The following is a 13012-nucleotide window of genomic DNA, read 5'->3' as shown; positions in this document are numbered from 1 at the left end:
GAGGTCAAACTGCTGACCATGTGAGTCTGTCAGATGTGCTATGCCTATAGGCTGAAGATGATGCCCCAACACTGCAGAAAAACCTCAGGTGACTGTCCAGGCAGCTGGCTGTTTCTGTCAACTCACATTTTTTTTTGGAAGCTGCTTGCATGCACTTCCTGTTTTTATTTTTTATTAGTAGTATTATTTCCTGCTTGGGTCTCTGAGGGGTTGAAGATCAGTTAGTTATAGTTATTGTTTTCTTTAAGAATTTCAGAAAAGAAACTCACCAAAGAGGTGGAAGTGTATAAATTTGAAAGACGTTATAAGACAGTTCTGTTAGCAATGTAATTTAGGATAGAAAGTGAATCAGGTACATTTTGGAATTACCAAAATAGGATAGATAATGGAATGATTTTTCTCTGAATTTGTCATATACAAATGGATGAGACTTTTTTAGGTATTTATTGCTTGTATATATGGTATATACTTATTGTACTTTTATATATAGTTTTTCTTATATTAGTTATAACTTTTTTTCTTTTTATTAAAATAGAAAGGGAGAAATATAGTGATATTTTATTTCTACCGAAATGTGATTTTATTTGCATATTAATAAAGTTGCCTTGAGGTCAGATCAAGCCATGGCAGAAACTGGGTGGTGGTGGTGGACGCCTTTAATCCCAGCACTTGGTAGGCAGAGCTAGGCAGGATCTCTGTGTGTTCAAGGATACAGCCAGCATGGCGACACACACTTTAATCTCAATACCAACCATAGAAGACCTGAAGGTCTGTACAGACAGGCAGTGATGAGGAGGTCATGTGGCTGGGTTTACAACCAATAAGAAGGCAGAACAGAAAGTCTATATAAAAGACAGGACACAGGAAGTAGCTCTCTGGTGGAGAGGAAAGACAGCAGAAGCGAAGGGTAAGGTTTTTCAGCTCTCAGCTATTGCTCTGAAATCTTGGCTTTTAACTCTGAAATTGGCTCTGTTTCTTATTTAACAAAACAGTTATATCTACAATAAATGGCTTTGTATAATTAGAGATGATGACTGGATGGTTCAGAGACTGATTTTCAATTGTGCCTACATGATCATCAATGTCCCTCTCAATCCCAGGCTCCTCTCTGGTGGATCCAGTTCCAGCAGTTCCCACTTGTAATACAAAAGGAGAAAACAGGGTCTTTGCAGCCTTTTTCAACTCAAACAAGAATTTGTATCTTTGCCTATGGAAGGCATAAGAGTTAAAACAATGACTTGGTCAAATTCTAAGATTCAGTAAGTGAAGTAGTAACCATTCTGGCCACAGATTCCCCCTCTCTTCTCTCCTCCAAGTACCTCCAGTTCCCCTGTTGTTCCCCTCAATCCACCCCTCCTCCATTTCTGTTTTAATCTTCCTCGCAAGATTAGAAATATGTGTATGGCATATTCTAACAATCTGTCTCTCTCTGTCTCTCTCTCTCCTCTCTCTCTCTCTCTCTCTCTCTCTCTCTTTCTCTCTCTCTCTCTCTCTGTCTCTCTGTCTCTCTCTCTCTCTATATATATATACAATATAAACCAATCCAATCCAATGTAAAGTATTTAAAACTAGTAATTGTCTTTTTCCTTTTTTTAAAAAAACAAGCACCTTAAGTCTAATCTCCTTTGTCTAGCCCTTTTCCTAACCCTTAATAACAACTCATAACCAACCCTCCTAAACAATGAAAACTATCCCAGACCCAAAACCCATTAAAAGACCAAAAAAACACCAGCCCCACACCATTTCTTTGGGAATGTGGGCATCTTATTCTTAAAATTGCTTCCTGCTGGGTATGGGTGAAGGTATCTTTATTCTGAAAAGAAAAATTTTGGGTTAATTGTCAAATTCTAGGAAAGGTAGCTATATCCTTTGTTGTCTAGTTTGAGCATAATTCCAAAGTTTAGGGTTTATCTCAAGTCCTTATTCAAGTAGTCTTTGAAACTGGATCATCTCAGCTACCCTCTCAAAATTGCTCTGAGTACTTTGTAGTCCAAAGCTGATCTGTAGATGGTGTTTATCAGCTTAGTCATATTACTATTGTCCATGTGGAATTTGCATTGTGGGGCCCCATCCTCTTCCTGGAGATTTCAGTAGACGTTAGGCCTGGCCATGATTTCCTGCAGAAAACTGATAAGAGACTTGAACACAAAGACATGTATAGGCAGCTAATTGAAGCCTTTTCTCTAGAATTAATTAGTACTCTATATGACCATTATTATCTTAACAAAGTTTAAAAATATATATATATAAATATATATATATATATATTTACAAGATATATATCTTACAATATATTTATTTACAATATATATTTACAGTATTAGTATATATATTATTAATCTTGTAAATTTTGATATAAAATTTATACTTTTAGAAAAGTTTAAAGAATCAGAATAGAATCAAAGAGTTCAGGTTAGTAGTAGAATAGTCCCCTAATTAATTTGGTTTTTCTCTTTTCCCATATCAGTGGATGGCTCTTTCTTCTGGTATGATACAAGCAGTTCGCATTTTCCTTTTAACAACATTCTTGAGTTTAAAGGAGAGCCATTCTCTAACTACAAAGTTAGCTTTAAATTTTAATTGAACTGGGACTACAAGAAGACCAATAGTGTTATTTTTTTAAGAGAAAAGCAGAAACAAACATTAGGAAGATTTATGAAATTTTGTAGATGATATACCAATAAGCCATTTTACTCTGTTTACTGGGATAGATGAATTGTCCCATTTCTTCAGTTGTCTCATTTGTCCAGTGTTCTTCAGATTCCTTAGCCTTCATTCTCCTAAAAGACAAATACAAAAACCCTTCCCCAAGACTAATTTTGGGGAGGTTCCCTTTTGGCAAGTTACATCTGATTAAATGAAAATGCATATATTAATGGTATAAGTGAGTTTAAACTGGATGGTCATGTTGGTTGATGAACTATCACCTCCTCTAATTAAGAGGTCTCTCTTGTTCAAATGGAACCTTTATCAATTTTGATGGTATGCACAGCTTATCTTCTCCTGCAGAAACAAAAGCAAAACCTTGTCCCCAACGTAACACATATCCTGGTTTCCATTCTGTGGTCAGCACATCCTTGAAGTATATAGGCTGATTTAATTGTGTAGTTTTTTTTCCTATTGTCCAGTGTCTCTCTGCAGCTGTTGTTCCTTGCTCATTAGCACTGAGAAAATTCAAAGTTAATAGAGCATTATGCAGTCTATTTCTGAGGGTTTTTTGTTACCCCTTTCTGTTTATTTAGCATGTACTTTAGAGTTCTGTTTGATCTTTCTATAACTGCTTGGCCTGTAGAATTATGTGGTATACCTGAAATATGCTTTATATTGTAAAAATAAATGGGTCAGAGCAAGGCATAGAAGAAGCTGGGTGGTGGTTGTACATGCCTTTAATACCAGCACTTGGGAGGCAGAGCTTGGCAGATCTCTGTGAGTTCAAGGTCACATTGGAAACAGCCAGGCTTGGTGATACACAACTTTAATCCCAGGAATCAAGCCTTTAATCCCAGGGAGTGTTGGCATAAAGCAAAAGATATATAAGGCATGGAGACCAGAAACTAGCAGCATTTGGCAGTTTAAGCATTTAGGCTTTGAGCATCACAGTTCAGCTGAGAGCCATTTTGGATGAGGACTCAGAAGCTTGCAGTCTAAGGAAACAAGACCAGCTGAGAAACTAGCAAGGTGATGTAGCTGTGGCTTGTTCTGTGTCTCTGATCTTCCAGCATTCACCCCAATACCCTGCTCAGGTTTGATTTTATTAATAAGAACCTTTTAAGATTCTTGCTACAATTTATTCCTGCCGCATAGCCCTGTGAGTACTGTTGTTGCATTGATATATTCCTACTGCTCAAGACAGTACAATTTCATTGTAAGCCAGGACAAATCCACATTCAGGGGATCTCAGAACAAGCGGGGGGCGCAATGTAGCCAAAAATCCCTAGTAGAGAGATGAAGTTGGTGTGTAGGGATCTCGGTATCCTCTGTGATTTCCTTTTGTAAAATTTATTAGCTGACTTGCACCTGCTGTGATTGACATGCGATATTTCCATGCTCAATCACAGTAAAGAATCTTTCCTAAACTTTTCACAGGTTTATATTTTCTTGTATATTTTATTAAGTTTTTCTTTACTTCTTATATATTTTTTGAAAATAAATTTTCATATAACATATTTTAATTACTGACTCGCCTCCTCCAACTCTTCCTAGATCCTTCCTGCCTCCCCGCCATCTAGCTTCACACTTTTTCTTACGTGTTGTAGAAAGTTCACACAGAGGCAAAAACAATACAAAAGAACAAAGATTCAAGAAAGGATTTAAAGCAAACATACATAGAATAAAAAACACATACACACACACACACACACACACACACACACACACACACACACACATGAGCAAACACTCCAAAAGCAAACCAACCAAAATAAAAACCCCTAAGAATACAATTCTGGAACCAAAATATTTGCAGAAAAATTATATAAAAGGAAATTCACAAAAAATTAATAAGATAGAAAATATCTACAAAAATACCAACTTCCTTTGCAAGCAAATGTCAATGGCTGTAACTTCTTTCTTTGGACTGAGATCCTGTGTCTGTGTCCCTCTCTCAACAATGGAATCCCATCTGGATAGGATTTGTCCAGGCATTGTCCATGCTGTCACAGACTTTATACATTCATATGTGCGTCAGTCCTGTTGTGTCCGGAGGATAGTTTCCTTAAGTCATCCATCTGCTCTGGCTCCTACAATCTATTGGGATTTTATTTTTATTTTTTTGCCCAGAAATAAAGTCTAACTATTGAGTTATTGTGGGCAACTAAGAGCAATGACAACACATTATACTGTTATCAGCATTTATAGTGTCTCTGTGACCCTAAGGAGTTATCATGTGCCTGGCACTGAGATGTTCAATTGATAACTCATGTCTTTGGGAAGCAGTACTGGTCACCCCTGCAGGTACCTCTATTCAAAGGCTCCCAGGTTCAAATAAAATATAAATCTCATCCATTTTTACTCAGCTTTCTGCAATAACTGAGATAACCATAGATCATGATGAGAATGAGACCACTGAGACAATACTAATAGCTAAGCTACATCTCATCTAATTATAACCAGGTTTGCATAGTTTTATTAAATTTATCTTTGTTGATGGAAATATTTTATCAGCTGATCCATAAAACCACATCATAATCTGAGCACAAAAGTTTTATGTCAACCCAAAGAAAATTGCAAATTTAGATCTAGGCAACTATGAATTGTTCATTAATTCCCTAAATTTTGTTATAGAAATAAAAATGGAAATTTTTGTTTTTCTTTACTCTATAGTACACTTTCCTTGACTCCCAATATTCTTGTTTTGTTTTCTCATACCACACACATTCCATATCTTCTATAATTTTAATTTTCACTTATGCTGCAAGATCCCATATTCACACACAGCTTTCTTAACACCCCTAATTTTGGTTTGCTTTACACCACTGCCTCATTTCTCAATTTCCCAATACCACTTCATGTTTGAAAAATTTCTTTCTCCAGTATCCCCCATCTGGTTTCATTTTATTATCATTTTACTATACCTTTTCCCTTAATTCCTCAGACCCCAATGGCTCATTTCTAGTTATTTGGCTTCGATAAATTAAACTCACAAAGCAAATGTTGAAATCTCGAAACCACATATGAATAATAACATGAAGCATTTGTCTTCATAGACCTGGGTGATCTCACTCGGAATATATTTTTCAGTTCTGTCCATTAACTTACAGAGTTCTTGATCCTTGTTTTGCCACTGAGTAACATTCCATTTTGTACATATCACACATTTTCATTATCTATTTGTCCTTTGTTGGAAATCTAGGTTGATTCCATCTACAAGCTGCTGTGAACAGTGGCAATAAACATGGCTATGCAAGTGTCTCTACAATAAGATAGAGAGTCATTTGAATATATCCTTAGAGAGATAAAACTTGGACTCAGCATAGTTTTATTTAATATTTTTGATGAAATTTCCAAAGTTAGGGCACTAGTGCACACTCTTATCAACAGTGAATTAGGGTCATCCTTTCTCCACATATATTTTCTAGAATTTATTTTCTTGTTTTTTAGTCATTCTTATTGAGGTAAAAGTGGAACATTAAAGTTGTTTCAATCTGAATTTCACTGCAAGACAAAGACTTTATTTGCACACCAAAGAAAAATCAACCATAAACTATATGGGAAATTCTCCCTGATGGCTAGTTTTCTTGGTGTTGGAAGGAGCTGTGCAGTGTGCGGGTGGAGAAAGGACATCAGTGATCATATACAGTCCCAGATTTTGCAGTCTGCAATATCAGCCTTCAGGTAACATGTACCCACTACTACCTGATTGTTATGTGGTGATCATAACAACTGCTTTCTAATTGTATTCATTGCCTGATTTATAGGAAAGACTTCATCCCAGGTAAACATGTTCAAAAGCCCATGGCTTGAGATGACATAGGCCCTAGTAGACATTACCCTAGTAGTATTGCTAATAGTCATGTTGTCAAACTGCCACAAAAATATTTGTGTTTATATAAATTAGATTAGTCCTCCTCTCTGCCTTGATCACAGAAACTTTTATGTGCAATGTGTAATGATTAATGCATACATTCCTACCAGGTCAAAGTGCTACAAATGAATGACTGAATACTCTTCCACACATGAATCATCTGTATCTACTTACCAACCAAAACTCAAGGACCCTCACAAAAAATGGAAATAATTTAAGGTCCAGAATATGGAGTGGATAGCCATGATATGCTATCTTGGGGACCTGATATGGCCATTATACATATGAACTCACACAAACTATAGTTACCAGCACAGGACTTGAACAAATCAAGCAAATTAAGCTTAGCAATGTTATCTTCATTGCTTGGATCTACTTGGTAGAAATGAGAATTGAACCTCACCCGCTGTCCTCCAAGTTCCTTTCATGCATCTTGGTGCATTGTGCCTTGCTTTTACCAATAAACAAAACACAATAATTTTTTTTAAAAAAAATTAGAACATGGTAATGTCAAGCTTCTATGTCTAACTTTACAAACGTCTTTCCTTGGGTTAACCTCATCGATTGCATGAATTTTCAATTATACTAGTTTTCCTGAGCTGACCATCTTCTGTAACCATGCAAGGCCTCAGTGAAGTGATTGGGACAAAAACCCAGTAAAAAAAAATCGTCTTACAGTTTTCCTTGGCTGAAGAATGTTCTGGGACTGGAGCCTAGCAGAATCATCATCCAGCAACGGATGGAGTCAGATGCAGAGTCATACAGCCAAACATTAGGTGGTGTTCATGGAGTCCTACAGAGGAGGGGGATGAAGGATTGGAGAAACCAGAGGGTTTCACTGACCAGGACTCATGGGTACTGGCAGAAATTAGGGTGCCTGCAGAGGATTGACAGGTCCTTAGCATATATGTTATGGCTGAGTATCTTGGTGTGCTTGTGTGATTACTAACATGGGGAGTGTGGTCTGATTGACTCTTTTTGCATATGTGCTGGACCTTTTTCCTCTTATTGGGTTCTTCAACCAGCTTTGATATTATGTTATGTTCCTGGTTTTATTGTAGTTTGCTATGCCATCTTTGATGGATGTCTCTGTGATGCCTGCACTTTTCTGAGGGGATACAGAAGGGAATGCATCTGGGAGATAGAGAAAATATAGGGGAGAGACTAGAGGAAGAGGAAACGTTGGCAGGGATGTAATAAGTGAGAGAAGAATTAAAAATTTAAAATATTTCAACATGATGGGGAGGGACTGTTGGCCCACACCAAGCTTTGGGTCTTTAGGCATGTGATGACTGACAAGGAAAATATAATCACTTTGGGGGGCAAGGTTTCTAGAGGTTCCTTATGCACTAATGAATGAAATACCTATGTGCATTCAGATAGCACTGATTAGGCTCACTCCTTTATTATGAAACAAAAGAGGTCAAGAAGTTAGGAGTGAGATGTATTGGAAGATACCAAGGAGCGTCAGAGGGACATAGTTGGGGATAGATATGACCACAATATATTTCATACATGAATGAAAATTTCAAAGAATAAGAAAAATTATTTTGAAAAATGAAAATAATTTTGTTTAGAATTTTCATGCCTGTATATTATACACTGTGCCTATTTACCCCATAACTTTTATCCTTCATTTCCTTTATACTCCCATCTTTTGCTATATCCTCATAGACAGTTTCATTTGTAAGTATTTAGATATTTTCATGCATAATTCTGTGTACCTATTCAATATCTAAAACCTACATAGAGTCATTTACATGTCTGTGTTTCAGAGATAATCTTAATTCAGTGATAATCTTAATCTCCAATTACAACAATTTTCCTAAAATTGGTATAAAATCCACATTCTTTCAGATGAAATATTCCTTTGTGTCACATATATAACCATGTCTTTTTGATGGTATCATCTGCTGACAGACTTGAACTTTATTACCATATGTTATTGTATAATGCTGCAATACACATCAGTGTACAAAATTGCTGAAGTATGTCCCCTTTAGACCACTTCAGTAAGTTTTTTGTATGAAAACTTCTGGAATGGCAAATATTAATTTTATGGATATGAAATGGGATTGTAAATTCTCAAAACTTAGCAGATTTTGAAACTTCCAGTCACTACCATCATCATCACAACCACTTTCTGTAAATCAATCTGATAACCTTTTCACAAAGTGGAGCATCTGCCTCAGACCTGAAATCTATTGAGAGTTTGGGTCCTAATTTTACATCCTCAGCATCTGCACAGGTTTCAGTGAAGGAGCATGCTATACATTTCTTCAGAGAGGATTAGGACTTGACACTCAGCATCCTGCTGCCTGACCTGGGTATCTTTTACCTTCTTCTCCAGACAAACTAGGTAATTATCAAAGAAGTACCCTCCTCCTGAGTATGCAAATTACCTGATCTACTATGGTAAATACAGGAATTTCCACACCCCACAACAACATATGATCAGTGTCTTCTCCACAGTCACTGAGCACATTGGTCCTCACCATGGGATGGAGCTGGAACATCCTCTTCCTCCTGTCAGTAATTACAGGTAAGGGGCTTTCCACTTCCAAACCTGAAGAAGGAACAGGGACTGAGGTGACAGTGACATCCACTCTGCCTTTCTCTCCACAGCTGTCTACTCCCAAGTCCAGCTGCAACAGTCTGGGGCTGAGCTGGTGAAACCTGGTTCGTTTGTGAAGTTGTCCTGCAAGGCTTCTGGGTACACCTTCACTGACTATCTTGTGCACTACGTGAAGCAGAGGCCTGGACAGAGCCTAGAGTGGATTGGATGGATGGATCCTGAAGATGGTGAAACTAAATATGCTCAGAAGTTCCAGGGCAAGGCCACACTGACTGCAGACACATCCTCCAGCACAGCATACATGGAGCTCAGCAACCTGACATCTGAGGACTCTGCGGTCTATTTCTGTGCAAGACACAGTGTTACAACCACATCCTGAGTGTGTCAGAAACCCTGCAGGAGCAGGAAGCTGCCCTGGGACTGAGATGACAGAGATGATTAGCCTGGAGACTTGCTCAGAAATAATCATTCTGAGTGTTCCTTTGTCTGCCTCATCCTCAAAATTCTACAGTGTGTTTGTCACCTTTTCTATATTACAACTGTAAATGTAATTATGCCAATTGAGCAAGCAATAGTGTACATCATACCTTGACAATATCTTCACCACTGACCACCTCCATTGATATGCTTCTTCCTTAATAAAAAGTTAAAACTGTGATTATGCATTATGATACAAATACATCTTGATTCTTAAATACTGGCACCTATTTGTTGTAGGTTTTAGTAAACTAAAATATAAATTTGACAAGTGAAGGATAAATCAATAACATCTGGGAAATAAAAATCCTGTCACAGTCTTAAAATGTTACATAGCCTCAGGTGTATAATTAACTTGGGTTTTGTGGCGCAGCAGAAGTCCCAACTTCTTAGAATGTAATTTTCTATAAAAATGCACTGCCACATAAGTATAATTCCTATAACTTCATCATTAGTATGATTAAAGTTATTTAAAAAATCATTAATCCAGTCAATGTATGTACATGTTAATTGAGGTAGGTGCTGAGGTTATACATTATTCACTGGTTCCATATTTACTTCCTTCCAAGTCTCAGTCATGTGTCCACCAGTATCAAGCCTTTACAGAACATGGACCTATACTGGTACAGGGTCAATCTCATAGTCCTTTGGACACCTGCTGGTCAGCTTTGTTCTCTAGCATGTTTGGCTTTGGCCTGGTAGGATACTTGTAGACACTGTCCATCAGTTGTACTGTTTGTCACCTCACTTCCTTATCAGTGGTCACTGCTAAGCTAGGTCCAACACCTAAAAAAAGACTGGGTTTCCCAGAGGTGTGGAAAACCGAGGTGCAGCTCAACATTCATCCTTGAAATATCTACCCAATATCACTTTAGACACTGAAGACAGATGTGAGAAATACAGTTTGGGCACTCTATGTGAGCCCATAGAAAAAAAATTATATGAATTGCTTCTCTGAACCAGCAGGCAACACTGTAGATCACTAATCCCTAAGAAGTAAACAGCAACAGAAGCTGATAAGAAAGTTGTGCACTGAGGGGATTCTTCTGTGGATTTCATCGCCAACTTCATTGCATTCAGAAACTGTGGTGTAGTTGAAATGTGAGACCTCTATGTTACAACACTTGAGAGCTTCTTGGTTTAATAAAAATCATTATCTGAGGTCAAATTGGAATATATGTGTGAAATTGGAATCCTATTGCCACTGCATAGGAAACTAGGTCATGAACCACCTACTAATACAAGTTAAGGATATTTGGACCTCAGGACTATGGGAAATATTTTGGGGGGAATTGTCCCAGGAATACCCAGCTGATACCAGAGGGGTGTCCATAGTCCCACTGATCACTTGTATAGAATAGACAATAGCATTCTCCAGTGTTCTGTGCTAGTGTCTGATAGGATCAGGATGGTCAATGCACCTTCTCTGCATCACTGTTGTGGTTGACTCTGAGGAGGATCAGATGGTCCATTACCATTGATGTGTGGGGTCACAGAAATAAACATGGGTGTAGTGACATGGTTCTCAGAGTGATAGAAGAGCTTTGTCTGTACAGGTGCCAGTATGGAGCTAAGAATTCATTTCCCCAGACAAGTTTAGGACTTGGAACTTAGCACCCCACTGACTAACACAGAAACCCTTTACCTGTACTTTTTCACACATATTCCTGTTTTGATCTAAGCACTAACTTTCATCATTCATATGTAAATTACAGAGCTTGTGTTTGAAAATACACTGATGTCCATGTACCATACAGTAACACATTAGTACTCTCTTGTTCACTGTCCCTGAGCACACAGGTTCTAGGCATGGCCTGGAGATGGATCATCATCTACCTGGTGGCAGCAGTTATAGGTAAGTGCATTCCTAGATCCAGGTCTGAGTGGGGAGCCAGAGGCTGAAGTGACAGTGTCATCCTCTTCACAAGTGTCTACTATCAGGTCCAGTTACAGAAGTCTGGGGTTGAACTGAGGAGTCCTGGATGTACAGTAAAGTTGTTCTATGAGGATTTTTACTCATAGGTTCTCCATTGGGTGAGGCAGAAGCCTGGATATGGGATTGAATGGATTGGATGGATACTCCCAAGCATTGGCAGGATAAACTATGGACAGAAGTAGCCGGACAGAGCTACACTGGATACAGACACAATGTCCAACATATACTTCATGATACTCAGCAGCCTTACTTCTAAGGTCTCTGCCATCTATTAGTGTATAAGGTGCAGATTTACTGCCCATATCTGAAGTGTGTAGGGAACTCTAAATGAACAGGAAGCTGCCTTGAGGCTGAGAGGAAAAGGGATGTGTAACCTGAAGACTTGCTCAAAACTTGTGTATAAAGGAAAGGAACAGCTAGACTAAGATTTAATTATCAATGTGTATAGAAATTTCCTAGTCACCGTGCATTCATGATTCAGAGAGCAGGAAATTTTATATTAGTAAAGTTGATCCACCTAGTCCCATGTTGATTTTAATGTGAGCATACTTGTCTACCAGAATTGGGTCAGTACTTGAATGAGAAATGTTTGAACACATATTAAATTAATACCTAATTCCTAGATGACTAAAATTGCTGTTGGATTACTAGTAAAAATTCTCATCTCCAGCCTAGTTCATATTGATGAGATCTGAAAGGTAGGTTAAGGGATTAATCATTAATCACTGACTCTGAATTCATAGTCTTCCCAGTCCCAATACCCTGCCACGTAATCACAAGACTGTTACAGAATATTGACCCACAGTGACACAAGATGATCTCCTAAAGTGTTTGGGATACATGGGTGTCACAGTCATAAACTGTATAAATTTGATACAATTTATAAACAACAAGTAGCACAGAGACATATGGCGCCTATGATCTCCGGAGTTTTGTTGTTGAGAAGTATAGTTGATAACAGCAGCTGATTTGCATGTTTTTATGGCACAGAGTTCCTCTCCATGAGAAATCTGAATACTAGGAACTGATGAATGGTATCATCCTGGAAATGCCTTTTGGCAAATAGGAATCTTCTCTTCCAATTCTAAGTTAGAACCTATGCCACTGTGTACTGAATTAAAAACAGTGCATGAAGTAGCAGTGAGTTTCCAAAGCATACTCCTGTCTTCCTCCAACTGTAAAGTGGGGATTGATCACAACATTGAAGAGTTTTGGATTTCTTAAATAAAGACTGAATAGATTTTTTCAAGTATAGTGAAGACAGCCATTTTTAAATTTTTTAAAAATTTTGTGTAAGAGATTTTCTAGTTGTTTTACATATCAGCCATGGATTCCCCTGTCTTCCCTTCTCCCCCAATCCACCCCTAGTTCCCACCTCCTCCAATGCAGGGTTTCTCCTGGGGACTCAGCCCAGCCTGGTACATTCAGTTAAGGCAGGTCCAGTTCCCTCCTCCCTGCATCCAAGGCTGAGCAATGTGTCTCAGCATAGGCCCTAGTTTCC

At 38.1% G+C, this 13012-nt stretch overlaps 1 gene segment (V, D, J or C); it reads left to right on the top strand.

Moving 5' to 3' along the window:
• The first annotated feature begins 9019 nt into the window (after nt 1–9019).
• Nucleotides 9020–9477, top strand: LOC118575765. The segment is given in 2 exon segments: nt 9020–9065; nt 9149–9477. Coding segments are annotated over 2 exon segments (375 nt in total).
• Nucleotides 9478–13012: the final 3535 nt, after the last annotated feature.

Source organism: Onychomys torridus, unplaced genomic scaffold (assembly GCF_903995425.1).
Source record: "Onychomys torridus unplaced genomic scaffold, mOncTor1.1, whole genome shotgun sequence".
In the NCBI taxonomy this organism is placed as follows: Eukaryota; Metazoa; Chordata; class Mammalia; order Rodentia; family Cricetidae; genus Onychomys; species Onychomys torridus.
Note: the sequence above shows the minus strand (reverse complement) of the source record. Positions and strands in the feature narration are given on the sequence as shown.